This window comes from Oncorhynchus nerka, linkage group LG18 (assembly GCF_034236695.1).
Source record: "Oncorhynchus nerka isolate Pitt River linkage group LG18, Oner_Uvic_2.0, whole genome shotgun sequence".
NCBI lineage: Eukaryota > Metazoa > Chordata > Actinopteri > Salmoniformes > Salmonidae > Oncorhynchus > Oncorhynchus nerka.
Window position 1 is genome coordinate 18,684,052 of NC_088413.1, and position 22,883 is coordinate 18,706,934.

General features: G+C 42.5%; 1 protein-coding gene and 1 long non-coding RNA gene across 3 annotated transcripts; both read left to right on the forward strand.

The window, feature by feature from the left end:
* The first annotated feature begins 283 nt into the window (after positions 1 to 283).
* Positions 284 to 22,361, forward strand: LOC135561787 (C-type lectin domain family 4 member M-like). Of its 2 annotated transcripts, XM_065003636.1 has the most exons (6): positions 284 to 637; positions 1,577 to 1,672; positions 8,828 to 9,301; positions 9,982 to 10,148; positions 10,349 to 10,452; positions 21,576 to 22,361. In XM_065003636.1, the coding sequence occupies exons 1-6, from the start codon at positions 535 to 537 to the stop codon at positions 21,733 to 21,735; spliced, it is 1,104 nt and encodes a 367-aa protein (XP_064859708.1). In that variant the 5' UTR covers positions 284 to 534; the 3' UTR covers positions 21,736 to 22,361. The 2 variants fall into 2 exon arrangements, with proteins under 2 accessions (XP_064859708.1, XP_064859709.1); XM_065003637.1 differs by lacking the exon at positions 1,577 to 1,672.
* Positions 10,459 to 11,901, forward strand: LOC135561790 (uncharacterized). Its single transcript, XR_010459653.1, has 2 exons — positions 10,459 to 11,238; positions 11,321 to 11,901. It is a non-coding gene; the product is annotated as an uncharacterized LOC135561790 (long non-coding RNA).
* Positions 22,362 to 22,883: the final 522 nt, after the last annotated feature.

A 22,883-nucleotide genomic window follows, 5' to 3' on the forward strand; every position in this document is an offset into this window, starting at 1 on the left:
CATATCCGCACGCACGCACAAACGCACGCACGTCTGTAAAATTCCACTTTTAAACCTCTGACAAAGGTGCAGACAGATTTCTTACAAACTTCTGAATATTTCCTCAAACTGATGTCACACACAGACAACATAGAGAGGAAAATAATCCCCTATATGGGCATTGATTGCCAGTCATGGAGTACAAGCCATAATGTCAGTTCCTTATGAACAATGCCACAAACAGGCCTTGCGAAATACGACGTCCTACTTGAAAGTGATTGGGTACTTACAACATTCTCTCAACTGTAGTGGACCACAGACAGACATCAGAGAGGTACCAGTGGAGACACATATCAAAGCAACTACTCAACTACTAGTAATCATACAGTAGATATTACCATTAGGAGTCAGTTAGAAAGGTAATCATAAGTAAGTTAATACTATATGTAAATGCTACAATAATTTATATTACAATAAGAAGTCAGACAGACTGAATTTGAAGTTGATTCATTGATTGATTGGGGTAATCATTGATATTCGGTACGGTTAGTTAAGATGGCAAACTACGTCAACAAACAGGTGATTGAATTAAATGAAGTTACTGAAGGAAACAGGAACAAAGCAACGAGGAGCGTGACGAGTGAAACCCAACTCTCAGGTAAGGACAAAGAATTCTGTGTATCTTATTCTCTCTCACACACACTGTAACACACACCTAACAATGCAAACACACACTAATACCACATAATAGAAAAACACTTCTTCTTCTTCTTCTGGGTGGTTCAGTTGGTACGGAGCTTCGGGTTCAAAACCTGCTGGGGTCAAGTTCACCAAAATGTATCAATTCAATGTATTTTTTCACTTCAGTTTTAAAAATTAGGAACTATTTATATACAAATATTTGAAAATAACAATTTTTAAATAAATAACAGCACAGTGGACACCCCGCCGGGGTTGTAAAGATGTAACCACTCTCAAATTCATAGACAGAGCTACAGTACGTTTTCAAGGACTGATCACCCTGGAGATTAAAATGATTGTTTCAAACATCTGAGGCTACACAGTGTTTGTTTACAATTCCATGGTAGAACAAACTTATATTTTGGGTCCTGATGGGTTTAGAAAGTTAAACTAAGTTCATAGAGCATTTACGTTTTAAGTTACATTCTTCAGAATCAATGGGGAAATATCATTCATTTAAATGTAAAAAAAAAAAAAGTGATTTAGGCAGATTGCCCATTTAAACCATGCTACAGCAATCACAGATTGCCCATTTAAATCATGCTACAGCAATTGCAGATTGCCCCTTTAAATCATGCTAAAGCTGCATGTAATTTCGTCACACAGTAGCTTCCTGTTTTCAGAATTGAGATGACAGCACTCTTGAGGTAACTCTTGCTGCCAACCCTAAATCGGGGGAAAACCAATGGCGCAATGGAAATGTTTGTTTCTCAAAGTTCAAATCATAATCGTTAGGGATGTAGGAGGATGTGTGTTGTGTTTTAATCATAGTCATTAGTGATGTAGGATGTTGTGTGTTGTGTTTTAATCATATTCATTAGTGAAGTGGGACAATGGTGTGCGTGTTCCTTTGCAGATGGAAGACTAAGAGTCTACAGGCTGGCTGCTGTGTGTTTAGGAGTGCTGTGTGTTCTACAAGTCACCCTCAACATCTCCCTGAGACTGGCTTTCTGTGAGTGAGGTTGTATCCCAAAAGACACCCTACTAGGGGAATGGTCAATAGCAATGCTTTTAATAGGGATTTGGGATGCATTTGGAAAGTATTCAGACCCCTTGACTTTTTCCACATTCTGTTACGTTACAGCTTTTCTCTAAAGATGTATTTTATCCTCATCAATCCACAAAACAACACAATAGCCAAAAACAACAAAGAAAAAACATGTTATTAGAATGTTTTACAATTTATTAACAATGAAAAACTGAAGCACCTTTGGCAGCGATTACATCATCAAGTCTTCTTTGGTATGGCATTCAGGCCAAAAAGTTCATTCTTGGTTTTATCAGAGCAGAGAATCTTGTTTCTCATTGTCTGAGAGTCCTTCAGTTGTCTTATGGCAAGCTCCAAAAGGGCTGTCAAGTACGTTTTACTGAGGAGTGGCTTCAGTCTGGCCACTCTACCATAAAGGCCTGATTGGTGGAGCGCTGCAGAGATGATTGTCTTTCTGGAAGCTTCAAAAGAGGAACTATGGAGCTCTGTCAGAGTGACCATTGGGTTCTTGGTCACCTCCCTGACCAAGGCCCTTCTCCCCCGATTGCTCAGTTTGGCCGGGCGGCCAGCTCTAGGAAGAGTCTTGGTGGTTCCAAACTTCTTCCGACACAATGCTGTCTGGGAGTTCTAATAATTCCTTTGACCTCATGGCTTGGTTTTTGCTCTGACATGCACTCTCAACTGTGGGACCTTATATAGACAGGTGTGTGCCTTTACAAATCATGTCCAATCAATTGACTTTACCACAAGTGGAGTCCATTCCAGTTGTAGAAACATCTCAAGGATGAACAATGGAAACAGGATGCACCTGAGCTCAATTTCGAGTCTTATAGCAAAGGGTCTGAATACTTATGTGAATATGGTATTTCTGTTTTTATTTTAAGTTAAATTAAATTAAATTAAAGAGGGGAGAGGGGGGCAATGCAAATAGTCTGGGAGGTCATTTGACTTGATGTTCAGGAGTCTTATGGCTTGGGGGTAGAAGCTGTTTAGAAGCCTCTTGGATATAGACTTGGCGCTCCGGTACCGCTTGCAGTATGGTAGCAGAGAGAACAGTCTATGACTAGGGTGGCTGGAGTCTTTGACAATTTTTAGGTCCTTCCTCTGACACCGCCTGGCATAAGAGGTCCTGGATGGCAGGAAGCCTGGTCCCAGTGATGTACTAGTCTGGTCGCACTACCCTCTGTAGTGCCTTGCGGTCGGAGGCCGAGCAGTTGTCACACCAGGCAGTGATGCAACCAGTCAGGATGCTCTCGATAGTGCAGCTGGCCCCCGTGTTGAGGATCAGCGTGACAGATGTGTAGTTGCCTACCCTCACCACCTGGGGGCGGCCCGTCAGGAAGTCCAGGATCCAGTTGCAGAGAGAGGTGTTTAGTCCCAGGGTCCTTCACTTATTGATGAGCTTTGAGGGCACAATGGTGTTGAACGCTGAGCTGGGGTCAATGAATAGCATTCTCACATAGGTGTTCCTTTGTCTAGGTGGGAAAGGGCCGTGTGGAGTGCAATAGAGACAGCATCATCTGTGGATCTGTTGGGGCGGTATGCAAATTGGAGTGGGTCTAGGGTTTCTGGAATGATGTTGTTGATGTGAGCCATGACCAGCCTTTCAAAGCACTTCATGGCTTCAGCAGGATGGAATTATGGTCATATTTGCCAAATGGAGGGTGAGGGAGAGCTTTGTATGTATCTTTGTGTGTGGAGTATAGGTGGTGCAGAGTTCTTTTCCCTCTGGATACACATTTAACATGCTGATAGAAATTTGGTTAAGTTTGCCTGCATTCAAGTCCCCGGGTACTAGGAGCGCATTCTCTGGATGAGTGTTTTCTTGTTTGCTTATGGCGGAATACAGCTCAGTCAATGCTGTCTTAGTGCCAGACTCTGACTGTGGTGGTATGTAAACAGCTACAAAGAATATAGATGAAAACTCTCTCGTAGGTAATGTGGCCTGCAGCTTATCGTGAGAAACTTTACCTCAGGCCAGCAATAGCTCAAGACTTCCTTAGATATAGTGCACCAGCTGTTGTTTAGCAAAATACATAGACCGCCGCCCCTTGCCTTACCAGATTCCGCAGTTCTATCCTGCTGGTACATCGTATAGCCAGCCTGCTATATGTTGATATTGTCTTCATTCAGCCACGACTCCGTGAAGCATAATATGTTATACATTTGGTGTAAATGTATAAGATGTTATACATTTACAAAAATATACAAAACCTGTTTTTGTTTGTCATTATGAGAATTGTGTGTAGATTGATGAGGAAAAACAATATTTTAATCCATTTTAGAATAAGGCTGTAACGTAACAAAATGTGGAAAAAGGAAAGGGGTCTGAATACTTTCCGAATGCACTGTACTGCATTATGTTTGACCAGGGCCCATAGGACAGATATGTATTTTATTATCACACCATAGTTCTGTACTCACAAAGTAAGGATCACAATTCAGACTTGACGTTACGTAACGTGTGGGACCAGTAGTTTGTCAATATTGTTGACACACCCCAAAAAATATTGATTTCATTATTACTGAAACAGGATCCAAGTGGTGTATATAAAGATCCAGTAGATCTGGAAAATTGGAGGCCTATTACACTTCAGTGTTGTGATGCAAATATTCTAGCTAACTGCTTGGCGCATAGAAATAAAAAAGGTTTTGACAGTTACTATTCATCCTAATCAGACAGGTTTTTTACATGGACGATACATTGGAGATAATATAAGACCAGTGCTGGAAACAATAGAATACTATGAAATGTCGGAAAAACCAGGTGTGCTTTTCATAGCTGATTTTGAAAAGGCTTTTGAAAAAGTATGACTGGAGATTATATATAAATGCATGGAATATTTCGATTTTGGAGAATTTCTTATAAAATGGGTTAAAGTTATGTATAGTAACCCTAGGTGTAAAAGAGTCAATAATGGCTACATCTCAGAAAGTTTTAAACTGTCAAGAGTAAAACAGGGTTGTCCACTATCGAGCATATCTATTTATTATTGCCATCAAAATGTTAGCTGTTAAAATTAGATTCAACAACAGGGATTAGAAATTCATGGCTTAATAACAAAGGTGTCATTGTATGCTGATGATTCATGCTTTATTTTAAAACCAGAAATAGAATCCTTCCACAGCCTCATAAACAATCTAGACACTTTTTCTGTCCTCTCTGTATTAAAACCAAATGATGATAAGTGTACTATATTATGTATTGGAGCACTAAAAAAATGCAACTTTTATATTACCGTGTAGTTTACCAATACAATGGTCTGACGGGGATGTGAAATCTCACTCCAATCAATAGGAAATTAATAGAAAGTTAGCAAAAATAGATAAGATCTTGTTATCATGGAAAGGAAAATACCTGTCTATTTGTGGAAAAATCATCCTGATGAACTCTTTAGTCATATCACAGTTTAACTATGATATTTTATTTGGAATTGCAAGCCAGACAAAATTAAAAGGGCCTATTTATATCACGAACATCAATTTGGAGGGCAGAAATGATTAAATACAAAAGTTAGACTGAAATCTGAAATGGTTGTCCAGCAAATTACTGTAGTAACAATGTCTCACCCCATGTTCAAGAATGGCCTTTTCCCTTTATTCAGATTGCAGCTGCTCACTTCCGGTTATATTAAAGCGTAATCATCTCCAAAATATAATTATTTTTTAATCAAGCCTTAGAAGGTTGGTTGCAATTTCAGTTTAATCCATCTGAAAAGAAAGAACAAATAAATCAAGCAATATTGAGGTTAAATTCAAATATGCTAACTAATTTAAAAAAACATATTTTTCGATAAAATGTTCAAAAAAGGTATAATCTTTGTAAATGCTATCATGAATAGGACTGGTGGAGTTATGTCACACATGCAGATAACACAGACATATGGAAATGTCTGCTCTAACCAAATGTACATACCAACTGATTGCAGCATTGCCACAAAAATGGAAGAGGTAAGTTGAAGGGGGAAAAAGTACAGAACTTGTCTGTCGGCCCTGCATTAAAAAAACTAAAATGGTAAAAAGAAGTTTGTGATAAATAAAGTAAAAGTACCAAAAAACAGCTGTGCATATAAATGACAAAATAGTGGGGAAGAGACTTTCAATGTACCGATTCCATGGCACACGGTTAATGAATTGACAAACAAAACAACGCCGGATTCAAAACTCGACTTTTTCAATTGAAATGATCATACAACATTTTTGCAACCAATAGAATGTTATTTATATGGGGGATACAATCTTCCCAGCTCTGCAGATTTTGCTGCAAGGAGGCAGAGTCATTAGATCATTTATTTTGGTACTGTCCATATGTAGCTCGTTTTTGGTCACAGGTCCAGGAATGGCTGAAGAATTACAAAATGTACCTAGAACTAACGCTGCAGATAGCAATACTGGGTAATTTGAAAAGTCAGAGTCAATCGATCAATACTATAATTATAATTTTAGAAAAAAAAATCTTTAATTTACAATCTCTAGAAACTATGAGAATAGAAAGGTTCCGTACTTTTGTGAAGCATCACAGCACAGTTGAAAAATATATTGCAAATAGAAATCCCTAATTAATGGTTTTAAGAGATTGATGGGAGAAGTTGAATGGAGCTCAAAGTGGGACCAATAACAACAAGATAACAAACGTAAAACATACAGGGTCTGTAAAATGTAAATAGGTTCAGAAATGTTGTTAAATGGAGCAGGTACAAATATCTAGTGGGGCAACAAAGTATTTAGTCAGCCACTAATTGTGCAAGTTCTCCCACTTAAAAAGATGCGAGAGGCCTGTAATTTTCATCATAGGAACACTTCAACTATGACAGACAAAATTAGAAGAAAAAAATCCAGAAAATCACATTGTAGGATTTTTAATGAATTTATTTTCAAATTATGGTGGAAAATAAGTATTTGGTCACCTACAAACAAGCAAGATTTCTGGCTCTCACAGACCTGTAACTTCTTCTTTAAGAGGTTCCTCTGTCCTCCTCTCGTTACCTGTTTTAATGGCACCTGTTTGAACTTGTTATCAGTATAAAAGACACCTGTCCACAACCTCAAACAGTCACACTCCAAACTCCACTATGGCCAAGACCAAAGAGCTGTCAAAGGACACCAGAAACAAAATTGTAGACCTGCACCAGGCTGGGAAGACTGAATCTGCAATAGGTAAGCAGATTGGTTTGAAGAAATCTACTGTGGGAGCAATTATTAGGAAATTGAAGACATACAAGACCACTGATAATCTCCCTCGATCTGGGGCTCCACGCAAGATCTCACCCCGTGGGGTCAAAATGATCACAAGGACGGTGAGCAAAAATCCCAGAACCACACGGGGGACCTAGTGAATGACCTGCAGAGAGCTGGGACCAAAGTAACAAAGCCTACCATCAGTAACACACTACGCCGCCAGGGACTCAAATCCTGCATGGGCGGCAGGGTAGCCTGGTGGTTAGAGCGTTGGACTAGTAACCGAAAGGTTGCAAGTTCGAATCCCCGAGCTAACAAGGTACAAATCTGTCGGTCTGCCCCTGAACAGGCAGTTAAGCCACTGTTCCTAGGCCGTCATTGAAAATAAGAATTTGTTCTTAACTGACTTGCCTAGTAAAATAAAGGTAAAATAAATAAAATATAAGTGGCTGTCCAGGCCCGTCTGAAGTTTGCTAGAGAGCATTTGGATGATCCAGAAGAAGATTGGGAGAATGTCATATGGTCAGATGAAACCAAAATATAACTTTTTGGTAAAAACTCAACTCGTTGTGTTTGGAGGACAAAGAATGCTGAGTTGCATCCAAAGAACACCATACCTACTGTGAAGCATGGGGGCTGTTTTTCTGCAAAGGGACCAGGACGACTGATCCGTGTAAAGGAAAGAATGAATGGGGTCATGTACCGTGAGATTTTGAGTGAAAACCTCCTTCCATCAGCAAGGGCATTGAAGACGAAACGTGGCTGGGTCTTTCAGCATGACAATGATCCCAAACACACCACCCGGGCAACGGAGGAGTGGCTTCGTAAGATGCATTTCAAGGTCCTGGAGTGGCCTAGCCAGTCTCCAGATCTCAACCCCATAGAAAATCTTTGGAGGGAGTTGAAAGTCTGTGTTTCCCAGCAACTGCCCCAAAACATCACTGCTCTAGAGGAGATCTGCATGGAGGAATGGGCCAAAATACCAGCAATAGTGTGTGAAAACCTTGTGAAGACTTACAGAAAACGTTTGACCTCTGTCATTGCCAACAAAGGGTATATAACAAAGTATTGAGATAAACTTTTGTTATTGACCAAATACTTATTTTCCACCATAATTTGAAAATAAATTCATTAAAAATCCTACAATGTGATTTTCTGTATTTTTTTTCTCATTTTGTCTGTCATAGTTGATGTGTACCTATGATGAACATTACAGGGCTCTCTCATCTTTTTAAGTGGGAGAAATTGCACAATTGGTGGCTGACTAAATACTTTTTTGCCCCACTGCAAATCTAACTGGATGGACATCAGAAATAGAGGAAGGACTGAAAACAAACTAAATATAACTTTTGTCAAATAGATTGTGTCTGTAAAATATGTATAAACTTAAGGTAGAAACCTAAGTGTTAATGTGTATTAGTTCACTCCAATTGGGGGAGGGGTGATAGGGTCTGTGGGGAATAATAAAGGTGTATTCTACAATGTGTATATGTATGTACACATGTATGAATGTTTATGTATATTTTTATATGTGTATATGGGTATGTGTATGTATATATGTAGATAGGTGTATATTTACCAAAAACATATATGGCGGATTGGAAATGATGCAGACAATTGCATTGATGGAAGCAATTATCTGTCCTCAATATAAAAACTGCCCCCCCCCCCCAAAAAAAAAGTATTATAATAATGTTGACATTGTCCACAGAGATTTGAGTAACTACAGTAACTGGTGCCCTTGGCCTTGTATAAGTCACTGAACATGGTGAACAATGTAAACACCACAACCAGGACTGTGTTCCAAATAGGACCCTATCCTCTTTAAAGGGCACTACTTTTGACCAGGGTACATAGGGCTTTGGTCCTCGGTTCTGCACTACAAAAGGAATAGTGTGGTATTTGGGACGCATTACATGCAGGAACCTCTTTGTTTTTCAGCTGGCTATAACGAAAAGAGGAACCAGTTAGAGAACTGTTACAACACCACTGGTCTGGTGCAAGACAGAAACCAGCCAGATACCAGTAGTGGTATCATTGACCTATGTACAGACAGAGACCAGCTGCAGAAGGAGAGAGACCAGTGTCAGACGAACATGAACCAGCTAGAGAGGGAGAGAGACCAGTTACTGAGGGGCAGAGACCAGTCAGTTACCAGTAGTGGTATCATTGACCTGTGTACAGACAGAGACCAGTTGCAGGAGGAGATAGACCAGTCTAAAAATAACATGAACCAGCTAGAGATGGAGAGAAACCAGTTATTGAGGGACAGAGACCAGGCAGAGAATACAGATAACAAAAACCAGTTACAGGAGCGTTATAATGCCCTGACTAGAGACAGGGACATTTTGAGAAACAGGGTCAGCGTTCTGACCAATGAGAAGGTGGCGCTGGAGAAGAGGCTCTCTGTGAGTGGTAAGTAGTCAAGTCAGTCACTAGGGCTGTATCCCTCTTCTCTACCTTTCATTCTCCAGTCTGACTTCAAAGATAGTAAATGTAAATCTGTGACACTCAGAATAGTATGATATGTTACGTTTGGTACGGTTACATAAGATAGGTTACTTACTTATTTGCAAAAACAAAAGGAGGAAGGATGGGTGGCCATATTATATTATGCAACCGTCTAGCAACCCAAAGGTTGCGTGTTCGAATCACATCATGGACGACTTCAGTATCTGTAACTTATTAGCAACTGTGCAACTACTTGACACTTTTTAACTACTTTGCCACAATATACTTAGCATGTCAGCTAACCATTCCCTTAACTCTAACCCTAACCCCGAACCCTAACCTTTATATCTTACCTAGTTTAGGTTAGCAACCTAGCCACATAGCTAACATTAGCTACAACAAAGTGAAAACATTTCATAAGTAACTGATGATTGACATCAACAAAATAAAACACACCATGTGAAATGTAACATATCATACTAAATGGAAGGAGACAGATTTATGTTTACCATGTTACGTCCAGGGTGGAACCTGCAGTGCACACCAATCAAGGATTCACCAATAGTTAAATGACAATGTAAAAAAAATTCAATACAATAAACAAGTGTTATATATTTCACATATTATTTACATTTCTTCATCAGGGATAAACATTTGTCAGAAAATCAGAAAAACTTGTCCAGACAGTTGGAGGCTGTGGAGATCCAGGTGTTACTTCCTGTCTACTGAGATGAAAACCTGGGAAGAGAGCAGACTGGACTGTCTGAACAGAGGAGCAAACCTGGTGATCATAAACAGCAAGGAGGAACAGGTGAGTGAGTGAGTGAGTGAGTGAGTGAGTGAGTGAGTGAGTGAGTGAGTGAGTGAGTGAGTGAGTGAGTGAGTGAGTGAGTGAGAGAGAGAGAGAGAGAGTGAGGGAATCAAACATATCTTGGTCAGTAATGTATCTTACAGTATTTAACACATGTGGTCTTTAGTAGTTGACAATATCAGTATCTTTCTCACGAACAGGAGTTTCTCTTTGGCCTCAATAAGGGAGCCTGGATTGGTCTGTCTGACTCTGTTACTGAAGGGACCTGGAAATGGGTGGATGGCACACCACTGACCACCCCAAGGTAAGAGACTACTGTTCTATAATAACACTGACCACCCCAAGGTAAGAGACTACAGCTCTAATAACACTGACCACCCCAAGGTAAGAGACACATGCTCTAACAACACTGACCACCCCAAGGTAAGAGACTAAAGCTCTAATAACACTGACCACCCCAAGGTAAGAGACTACTGCTCTAATAACACTGATAACCCAAAGGTAAGACACTACTGCTCTATAATAACACTGACCAGAACAAGGTAAGAGACTACTGCCTATAATAACACTGACCAGAACAAGGTAAGAGACTACTGCCTATAATAACACTGACCACCCCAAGGTAAGAGACTACTGCTCTATAATAACACTGACCACCCCAAGGTAAGAGACTACTGCTCTAGTAACACTGACCACCCCAAGGTAAGAGACTACTGCTCTAGTAACACTGACCACCCCAAGGTAAGAGACTACTGCTCTAGTAACACTGACCACCCCAAGGTAAGAGACTACTGCTCTAGTAACACTGACCACCCCAAGGTAAGAGACTACTGTCTAGTAACACTGACCACCCCAAGGTAAGAGACTACTGCTCTAGTAACACTGACCACCCCAAGGTAAGAGACTACTGCTCTAGTAACACTGACCACCCCAAGGTAAGAGACTACTGCTCTAGTAACACTGACCACCCCAAGGTAAGAGACTACTGCTCAATAACACTGACCACCCCAAGGTAAGAGACTACTGCTCTAGTAACACTGACCACCCCAAGGTAAGAGACTACTGCTCTAGTAACACTGACCACCCCAAGGTAAGAGACTACTGCTCTATAATAACACTGACCACCCCAAGGTAAGAGACTACTGCTCTATAATAACACTGACCACCCCAAGGTAAGAGACTACTGCTCTAGTAACACAGACCACCCCAAGGTAAGAGACTACTGCTCTAGTAACACTGACCACCCCAAGGTAAGAGACTACTGCTCTATAATAACACTGACCACCCCAAGGTAAGAGACTACTGCTCTATAATAACACTGACCACCCCAAGGTAAGAGACTACTGCTCTAGTAACACTGACCACCCCAAGGCAAGAGACTACTGCTCTAGTAACACTGACCACCCCAAGGTAAGAGACTACTGCTCTAGTAACACTGACCACCCCAAGGTAAGAGACTACTGCTCTAGTAACACTGACCACCCCAAGGTAAGAGACTACTGCTCTAGTAACACTGACCACCCCAAGGTAAGAGACTACTGCTCTAGTAACACTGACCACAGTGTAAGGAGTTCAAGGTGAGATTTGATCCTCCAGATGTTTGGAGACTTAACAAATGACATATTGCTTCAAATCATATTTCCATTCATAGATGTCATTCCACGAGCACTGAAGATATATCATAGAAACCAAGTACTATTTGCACATGAACATTTTATAAAAAATAATACAAATAAAGTTTGTCCAAGCTTGACTGTTTACTTTGACCTCTTTTTTTGTTGATTTTTGCTCTGACTGTAAGCAATGGCTCTCTTGCACTGGTTGTATGTACACACTCAATAAACACTACCCATACACTCACTAGAATCTACCAAACACTCTCTAGAATCTACCCACACACTCACTAGAATCTACCCACACACTCACTAGAATCTACCCACACACTCACTAGAATCTACCCACACACTCACTAGAATCTACCAAACACTCTCTAGAATCTACCCACACACTCACTAGAATCTACCAAACACTCTCTAGAATCTACCCACACACTCACTAGAATCTACCCACACTCACTAGAATCTACCCACACACTCACTACAATCTACCCACACACTTGCTAGAATCTACCCACACACTCACTAGACTCTACCCACACACTCACTAGAATCTACCCACACACTCACTAGAATCTACCAACACTCACTAGAATCTACCCACACACTTGCTAGAATCTACCCACACACTCACTAGACTCTACCCACACACTCACTAGAATCTACCCACACTCACTAGACTCTACCCACACTCACTAGAATCTACCGACACACTCACTACAATCTACCCACACACTTGCTAGAATCTACCCACACACTCACTAGACTCTACCCACACACTCACTAGAATCTACCCACACACTCGCTAGAATCTACCCACACACTCACTAGAATCTACCCACACACTCAATAAACACTACCCATACACTCACTAGAATCTACCCACACACTCACTAGAATCTACCCACACACTCACTAGAATCTACCCACACACTCACTAGAATCTACCCACACACTCACTAGAATCTACCAACACTCACTAGAATCTACCCACACACTTGCTAGAATCTACCCACACACTCACTAGACTCTACCCACACACTCACTAGAATCTACCCACACACTCACTAGAATCTACCCACACTCACTAGAATCTACCCACACACTCACTACAATCTACCCACACACTTGCTAGAATCTACCCACACACTCACTAGACTCTACCCACACACTCACTAGAATCTACCCACACACTCAATAAACGCTATCCACACACTCACTAGAATCTACCCACACACTCGCTAGAATCTACCCACACACTCACTAGAATCTACCCACACACTCAATAAACACTACCCATACACTCACTAGAATCTACCCACACACTCACTAGAATCTACCCACACACTCACCAGAATCTACCCACACACTCACTAGAATCTACCCACACACTCACTAGAATCTACCCACACACTCACTAGAATCTACCAACACTCACTAGAATCTACCCACACACTTGCTAGAATCTACCCACACACTCACTAGACTCTACCCACACACTCACTAGAATCTACCCACACTCACTAGAATCTACCCACACACTTGCTAGAATCTACCCACACACTCACTAGAATCTACCCACACACTCACTACAATCTACCCACACACTCACTACAATCTACCCACACTCACTAGAATCTACCCACACACTTGCTAGAATCTACCCACACTCAATAAACGCTATCCACACACTCACTAGAATCTACCCACACACTTGCTAGAATCTACCCACACACTCACTAGACTCTACCCACACACTCACTAGAATCTACCCACACTCACTAGACTCTACCCACACTCACTAGAATCTACCCACACACTAATAGAATCTACCCACACACTCACTAGAATCTACCAACACTCACTAGAATCTACCCACACACTTGCTAGAATCTACCCACACACTCACTAGACTCTACCCACACACTCACTAGAATCTACCCACACTCACTAGAATCTACCCACACACTTGCTAGAATCTACCCACACACTCACTAGAATCTACCCACACACTCACTACAATCTACCCACACACTCACTACAATCTACCCACACTCACTAGAATCTACCCACACACTTGCTAGAATCTACCCACACTCAATAAACGCTATCCACACACTCACTAGAATCTACCCACACACTCGCTAGAATTTACCCACACACTCACTAGAATCTACCCACACACTCAATAAACACTACCCATACACTCACTAGAATCTACCCACACACTCACTAGAATCTACCCACACACTCACTAGAATCTACCCACACACTCACTAGAATCTACCCACACACTCACTAGAATCTACCCACACACTCACTAGAATCTTCCAACACTCACTAGAATCTACCCACACACTTGCTAGAATCTACCCACACACTCACTAGACTCTACCCACACACTCACTAGAATCTACCCACACTCACTAGAATCTACCCACACACTTGCTAGAATCTACCCACACACTCACTACAATCTACCCACACTCACTAGAATCTACCCACACACTTGCTAGAATCTACCCACACTCAATAAACGCTATCCACACACTCACTAGAATCTACCCACACACTCGCTAGAATCTACCCACACACTCAATAAACGCTACCCATTCACTCACTAGAATATACCCACACACTCACTAGAATCTACCCACATACTCGCTCGAATCTACCCACACACTCAATAAACGCTACCCACACACTCACTAGAATCTACCCACACACTCACTAGAATCGACCCATACACTCACTAGAATCTACCCACGCACTCAATAGAATCTACCCACACACTCGCTAGAATCTACCCACACACTCGCTAGAATCTACCCACACACTCACTAGACTCTACCCACACACTCACTAGACTCTACCCACACACTCACTAGAATCTACCCACACACTCGCTAGAATCTACCCACACACTCAATAAACGCTATCCACATACTCACTAGAATCTACCCACACACTCGTTATAATCTACCCACACACTCAATAAACGCTACCCATTCACTCACTAGAATCTACCCACACACTCACTAGAATTTACCCACACACTCAATAAACGCTACCCATTCACTCACTAGAATCTACCCACACACTCACTAGAATCTACCCACACTCACTAGAATCTACCCACACACTTGCTAGAATCTACCCACACACTCACTAGAATCTACCCACACACTCACTACAATCTACCCACACACTCACTACAATCTACCCACACTCACTAGAATCTACCCACACACTTGCTAGAATCTACCCACACTCAATAAACGCTATCCACACACTCACTAGAATCTACCCACACACTCGCTAGAATCTACCCACACACTCAATAAACGCTACCCACACACTCACTAGAATCTACCCACACACTCACTAGAATCTACCCATACACTCACTAGAATCTACCCACGCACTCACTAGAATCTACCCACACACTCGCTAGAATCTACCCACACACTCGCTAGAATCTACCCACACACTCACTAGACTCTACCCACACACTCACTAGAATCTACCCACACACTCGCTAGAATCTACCCACACACTCAATAAACGCTATCCACATACTCACTAGAATCTACCCACACACTCGCTATAATCTACCCACACACTCAATAAACGCTACCCATTCACTCACTAGAATCTACCCACACACTCACTAGAATCTACCCACACACTCAATAAACGCTACCCATTCACTCACTAGAATCTACCCACACACTCACTAGAATCTACCCACACACTCGCTAGAATCTACCCACACACTCAATAAATGCTACCCACACACTCACTACAATCTACCCACACACTCACTACACTACCCACACACTCACAGGAATCGACCCACACACTCACTAGAATCTACCCATGCACTCACTAGAATCGACCCCACACACTAGAATCTACCCACGCACTCGCTAGAATCTACCCACACACTCAATAAACGCTACCCACACACTCACTAGAATCTACCCACACACTCGCTAGAATCTACCCACACACTCAATAAACGCTACCCATTCACTCACTAGAATCTACCTACACACTCAATAAACGCTACCCACACACTCGCTAGACTCTACCCACACACTCCCTAGAATATACCCACACACTCCCTAGAATCTACCCACACACTCGCTAGAATTTACCCACACACGCGCTAGAATCTACCCACACACTCGCTAGAATCTAACCACACACTCGCTAGAATCTACCCACGCACTCGCTAGAATCTACCCACACACTCAATAAACGCTACCCACACACTCACTAGAATCTACCCACACACTCGCTAGAATCTACCCACACACTCAATAAACGCTACCCATTCACTCACTAGAATCTACCTACACACTCAATAAACGCTACCCACACACTCGCTAGACTCTACCCACACACTCCCTAGAATATACCCACACACTCCCTAGAATCTACCCACACACTCGCTAGAATCTACCCACACACTCGCTAGAATCTACCCACACACTCGCTAGAATCTAACCACACACTCGCTAGAATCTACCCACGCACTCGCTAGAATCTACCCACACACTCAATAAACGCTACCCACACACTCACTAGACTCTACCCACACACTCCCTAGAATATACCCACACACTCCCTAGAATATACCCACACACTCCCTAGAATCTACCCACACACTCGCTAGAATCTACCCACACTCAATAAACGCTATCCACACACTCACTAGAATCTACCCACACACTCGCTAGAATCTACCCACACACTCAATAAACGCTACCCACACACTCACTAGAATCTACCCACACACTCACTAGAATCGACCCATACACTCACTAGAATCTACCCACGCACTCAATAGAATCTACCCACACACTCGCTAGAATCTACCCACACACTCGCTAGAATCTACCCACACACTCACTAGACTCTACCCACACACTCACTAGAATCTACCCACACACTCGCTAGAATCTACCCACACACTCAATAAACGCTATCCACATACTCACTAGAATCTACCCACACACTCGCTATAATCTACCCACACACTCAATAAACGCTACCCATTCACTCACTAGAATCTACCCACACACTCACTAGAATCTACCCACACACTCAATAAACGCTACCCATTCACTCACTAGAATCTACCCACACACTCACTAGAATCTACCCACACACTCGCTAGAATCTACCCACACACTCAATAAATGCTACCCACACACTCACTACAATCTACCCACACACTCACTACAATCTACCCACACACTCACAGGAATCGACCCACACACTCACTAGAATCTACCCATGCACTCACTAGAATCGACCCACACACACTAGAATCTACCCACGCACTCGCTAGAATCTACCCACACACTCAATAAACGCTACCCACACACTCACTAGAATCTACCCACACACTCGCTAGAATCTACCCACACACTCAATAAACGCTACCCATTCACTCACTAGAATCTACCTACACACTCAATAAACGCTACCCACACACTCGCTAGACTCTACCCACACACTCCCTAGAATATACCCACACACTCCCTAGAATCTACCCACACACTCGCTAGAATTTACCCACACACGCGCTAGAATCTACCCACACACTCGCTAGAATCTAACCACACACTCGCTAGAATCTACCCACGCACTCGCTAGAATCTACCCACACACTCAATAAACGCTACCCACACACTCACTAGAATCTACCCACACACTCGCTAGAATCTACCCACACACTCAATAAACGCTACCCATTCACTCACTAGAATCTACCTACACACTCAATAAACGCTACCCACACACTCGCTAGACTCTACCCACACACTCCCTAGAATATACCCACACACTCCCTAGAATCTACCCACACACTCGCTAGAATCTACCCACACACTCGCTAGAATCTACCCACACACTCGCTAGAATCTAACCACGCACTCGCTAGAATCTACCCACGCACTCGCTAGAATCTACCCACACACTCAATAAACGCTACCCACACACTCACTAGACTCTACCCACACACTCCCTAGAATATACCCACACACTCCCTAGAATATACCCACACACTCCCTAGAATCTACCCACACACTCGCTAGAATCTACCCACACACTCGCTAGAATCTACCCACACACTCGCTAGAATCTACCCACACACTCGCTAGAATCTACCACACACTCGCTAGAATCTACCCACACACTCGCTAGAATCTACCCACACACCCGCTAGAATCTACCCACACACTCGCTAGAATCTACCCACACACTCAATAAACGCTACCCACACACTCACTAGAATCTACCCACACACTCGCTAGAATCTACCCACACACTCAATAAACGCTACCCACACACTCGCTAGAATCTACCCACACACTCGCTAGAATCTACCCACACACTCAATAAACGCTACCCACACACTCACTACAATCTACCACACACTCACTAGAATCTACCACACACTCACTAGAATCTACCCACACACTCACTAGAATCTACCCACACACTCACTAGAATCTACCCACGCACTCACTAGAATCTACCCACACACTCGCTAGAATCTACCCACACACTCACTAGACTCTTCCCACACACTCACTAGAATCTACCCACACACTCGCTAGAATCTACCCACACACTCAATAAACGCTACCCATTCACTCAATAGAATCTACCCACACACTCACTAGAATCTACCCACACACTCGCTAGAATCTACCTACACACTCAATAAACGCTACCCACACACTCACTAGAATCTACCCACACACTCACTAGAATCGACCCACACACTCACTAGAATCTACCCACACACTCGCTAGAATCTACCCACACACTCAATAAACGCTACCCACACACTCACTAGACTCTACCCACACACACGCTAGAATCTACCCACACACTCGCTAGAATCTACCCACACACTCACTTAAATCCACCCACACACTCACTAACATCTCACTAACATCTACCCACACACTCGCTAGACATCTACCCACACACTCACTAGACTCTACCCACACACACACTAGAATCTACCCACACACTCGCTAGAATCTACCCACACACTCACTAGAATCGACCCACACACTCACTAGAATCTACCCACACACTCGCTAGAATCTACCCACACACACGCTAGAATCTACCCACACACTCGCTAGAATCTACCCACACACTCACTTAAATCCACCCACACACTCACTAACATCTACCCACACACTCGCTAGAATCTACCCACACACTCACTAGACTCTACCCACACACACACTAGAATCTACCCACACACTCGCTAGAATCTACCCACACACTCACTAGAATCTACCCACACACTCGCAAGAATCTAGTGGGACACAATCATGAAGTGCAACGACATTTATTGGATATTTCAAACTTTTTTAACAAATCAAAAACGGAATAATTGGGCGTGCAAAATTATTCAGCCCCCTCAAGTTAATACTTTGTAGCGCCACCTTTTGCTGCGATTACAGCTGTAAGTCGCTTGGGGTATGTCTCTATCAGTTTTGCACATCGAGAGACTGAAATTTTTTCCCATTCCTCCTTGCAAAACAGCTCGAGCTCAGTGAGGTTGGATGGAGAGCATTTGTGAACAGCAGTTTTCAGTTCTTTCCACAGATTCTCGATTGGATTCAGGTCTGGACTTTGACTTGGCCATTCTAACACCTGGATATGTTTATTTTTGAACCATTCCATTGTAGATTTTGCTTTATGTTTTGGATCATTGTCTTGTTGGAAGACAAATGTCCGTCCCAGTCTCAGGTCTTTTGCAGACTCCATCAGGTTTTCTTCCAGAATGGTCCTGTATTTGGCTCCATCCATCTTCCCATCAATTTGAACCATCTTCCCTGTCCCTGCTGAAGAAAAGCAGGCCCAAACCATGATGCTGCCACCACCATGTTTGACAGTGGGGATGGTGTGTTTAGGGTGATGAGCTGTGTTGGTTTTACGCCAAACATAACATTTTGCATTGTTGCCAAAAAGTTCAATTTTGGTTTCATCTGACCACATGTTTGGTGTGTCTCCCAGGTGGCTTGTGGCAAACTTTAAACAACACTTTTTATGGATATCTTTAAGAAATGGCTTTCTTCTTGCCACTCTTCCATAAAGGCCAGATTTGTGCAATATACGACTGATTGTTGTCCTATGGACAGAGTCTCCCACCTCAGCTGTAGATCTCTGCAGTTCATCCAGAGTGATCATGGGCCTCTTGGCTGCATCTCTGATCAGTCTTCTCCTTGTATGAGCTGAAAGTTTAGAGGGACGGCCAGGTCTTGGTAGATTTGCAGTGGTCTGATACTCCTTCCATTTCAATATTATCGCTTGCACAGTGCTCCTTGGGATGTTTAAAGCTTGGGAAATCTTTTTGTATCCAAATCCGGCTTTAAACTTCTTCACAACAGTATCTCGGACCTGCCTGGTGTGTTCCTTGTTCTTCATGATGCTCTCTGCGCTTTTAACGGACCTCTGAGACTATCACAGTGCAGGTGCATTTATACGGAGACTTGATTAAACACATGTGGATTGTATTTATCATCATTAGTCATTTAGGTCAACATTGGATCATTCAGAGATCCTCACTGAACTTCTGGAGAGATTTTGCTGCACTGAAAGTAAAGGGGCTGAATAATTTTGCACGCCCAATTTTTCAGTTTTGGTATGTTAAAAAAGTTTGAAATATCCAATAAATGTCGTTCCACTTCATGATTGTGTCCCACTTGTTGTTGATTCTTCACAAAAAAATACAGTTTTATATCTTTATGTTTGAAGCCTGAAATGTGGCAAAAGGTCGCAAAGTTCAAGGGGGCCGAATACTTTCGCAAGGCACTGTACCCACACTCACTAGAATCTACCCACACACTCGCTAGAATCTAGCCACACACTCACTAAATCTACCCACACACTCACTAGAATCTTCCCACACACTCGCTAGAATCTACCCACACACTCGCTAGAGTCTACCCACACACTCGCTAGAATCTACCCACACACTCGCTAGAATCTACCCACACACTCGCTAGAATCTACCCACACAATCGCTAGAATCTACCCACACACTCGCTAGAATCTACCCACACACTCGCTAGAATCTACCCACACACTCGCTAGAATCTACCCACACAATCGCTAGAATCTACCCACACACTCGCTAGAATCTACCCACACACTCGCTAGAATCTACCCACACACTCACTAGAATCTACCCACACACTCACTAGAATCTACCCACACACTCGCTAGAATCTACCCACACACTCACTAGAATATACCCACACACTCCCTAGAATCTATCCACATACTCGCTAGAATCTACCCACACACTCGCTCGACTCTACCCACACTCGCTAGACTCTACCCACACACTCGCTAGACTCTACCCACACATTCAAACACTCAGACATCCTACATTGATCCTCCCACACACACACACTACACACTCACACACGCATATTGATGCCACACACGCACACATACACAGCTTCCCACTTTTCACATGCAGTGCTGCTACTCTGTTTATTATCTATCTTGATTGCCTAGTCCCCCTTAATGACCTCAACTACCTCGTACCCCTGCACATAGACTCGGTATTCCTTGTTGTTGTTATTTTATTGTGTTACTATTTCCTTTTTCTATTTAGCTTTTTATCTCACATTTGAACTCTGCATTGTTGGGAAAGGACCCATAAGTAAGCATTTTACGTTAAAGTCTTCACCTGTTGTATTTCGCGCATGTGACAAATCAAAATGTTTATTATTTTATTTTCTCTGTCTTCTTTACCCTGTAGTTACTGGTACTCACAGCAGCCTGATAATGGTGGTGACGACCTAGCAAATGGGGAGGAGGACTGTGTTGAGCTGAACACGGAAACATGGCGTCCTGTAAAGGCATGGAATGACCTGTCATGTTTTAATAATCGTTACTGGATCTGTGAGAAAAGGGTTTAACATCACCATGACAACAGAGGAGACTGGTGGGAGGGCAGGCGGGCTCATTTTAATTGCTGGAATGCAATTTATGGACCGGTATCAAACGCATCAAACATATTTTAAACACGTTTGGCTCCGTTTCCTGAATTCCATTCCATCCATTACAATGAGCCTGTCCTCCTACAGCTTCTCCCACCAGCCTCTTCTACATGACACCATACTGTAACACAGATACAGATACCTGCGCGGCCTAAATGAAGTGGCTTGCACTCTTGGCCTCGCACGCTAGCAGTGAACATTTGGCAGAAACATAACACTGTGTCTCACATCTTACTGCTTTCTTCAGTGCGCTGTGCTCTCCTCACACCAAATAATCAACACTTTTTAATATTCATTCAATGAATTCGTGATTGCATTGTCAAAGAAAGCCCAGTTCGAGTGGCGTCAATTTTCTCTATAGTTTAAGAGTCTGTAGACATACTGTAATCTGTAAAATAATTGTATTCGATGTTTTTAATATAAACATGTTATGTGATTTGCCATAGGCTTGTGATTTTTCCATGATCAATTATTACATAAATTGCTTTAATAAGAATAACTAAGGCACACATGAAAAAATAAAGGAAAAATGTCCTTGTAAGGTCTTCCAGCTTCCTGATTGAATGTGATTGGATTGTTAAAACACACACAGAGGGCAGAGCAGTACTGAATTGGCACACACACACACACACACACACACACACACACACACACACACACACACACACATTGTGTTCTGTGAAGTTCACCTTTTAAACCTCTGATTAAGATGCAGACAGATTTTCTTCATACACTTCTAAATAACTCCTAACACTAATGTCACACACAGACAGTATTTAAAAAGGCCATCGAAGGCATAGAGAGAGATAGAGTCATAATGTGAACTCCATTTGAAGGATGGGGATGCCACAAACAGGCCTGTCAAAGTGATAGGATGAAAGACTGCGCTCCTCATTACTTGTTGTCATGCAGCTATCATGTTATATCACTCTGTTTAGAATATCCTGTTAGGTCTACCAACTTCCTGCTTGAAGGTGATAGGATTCTTAATACATTCTATCAACTGTAGTGGACCACAGACAGACATCAGAGAGGTAACAGTGGAGACGCATATCAAAGCAACTACT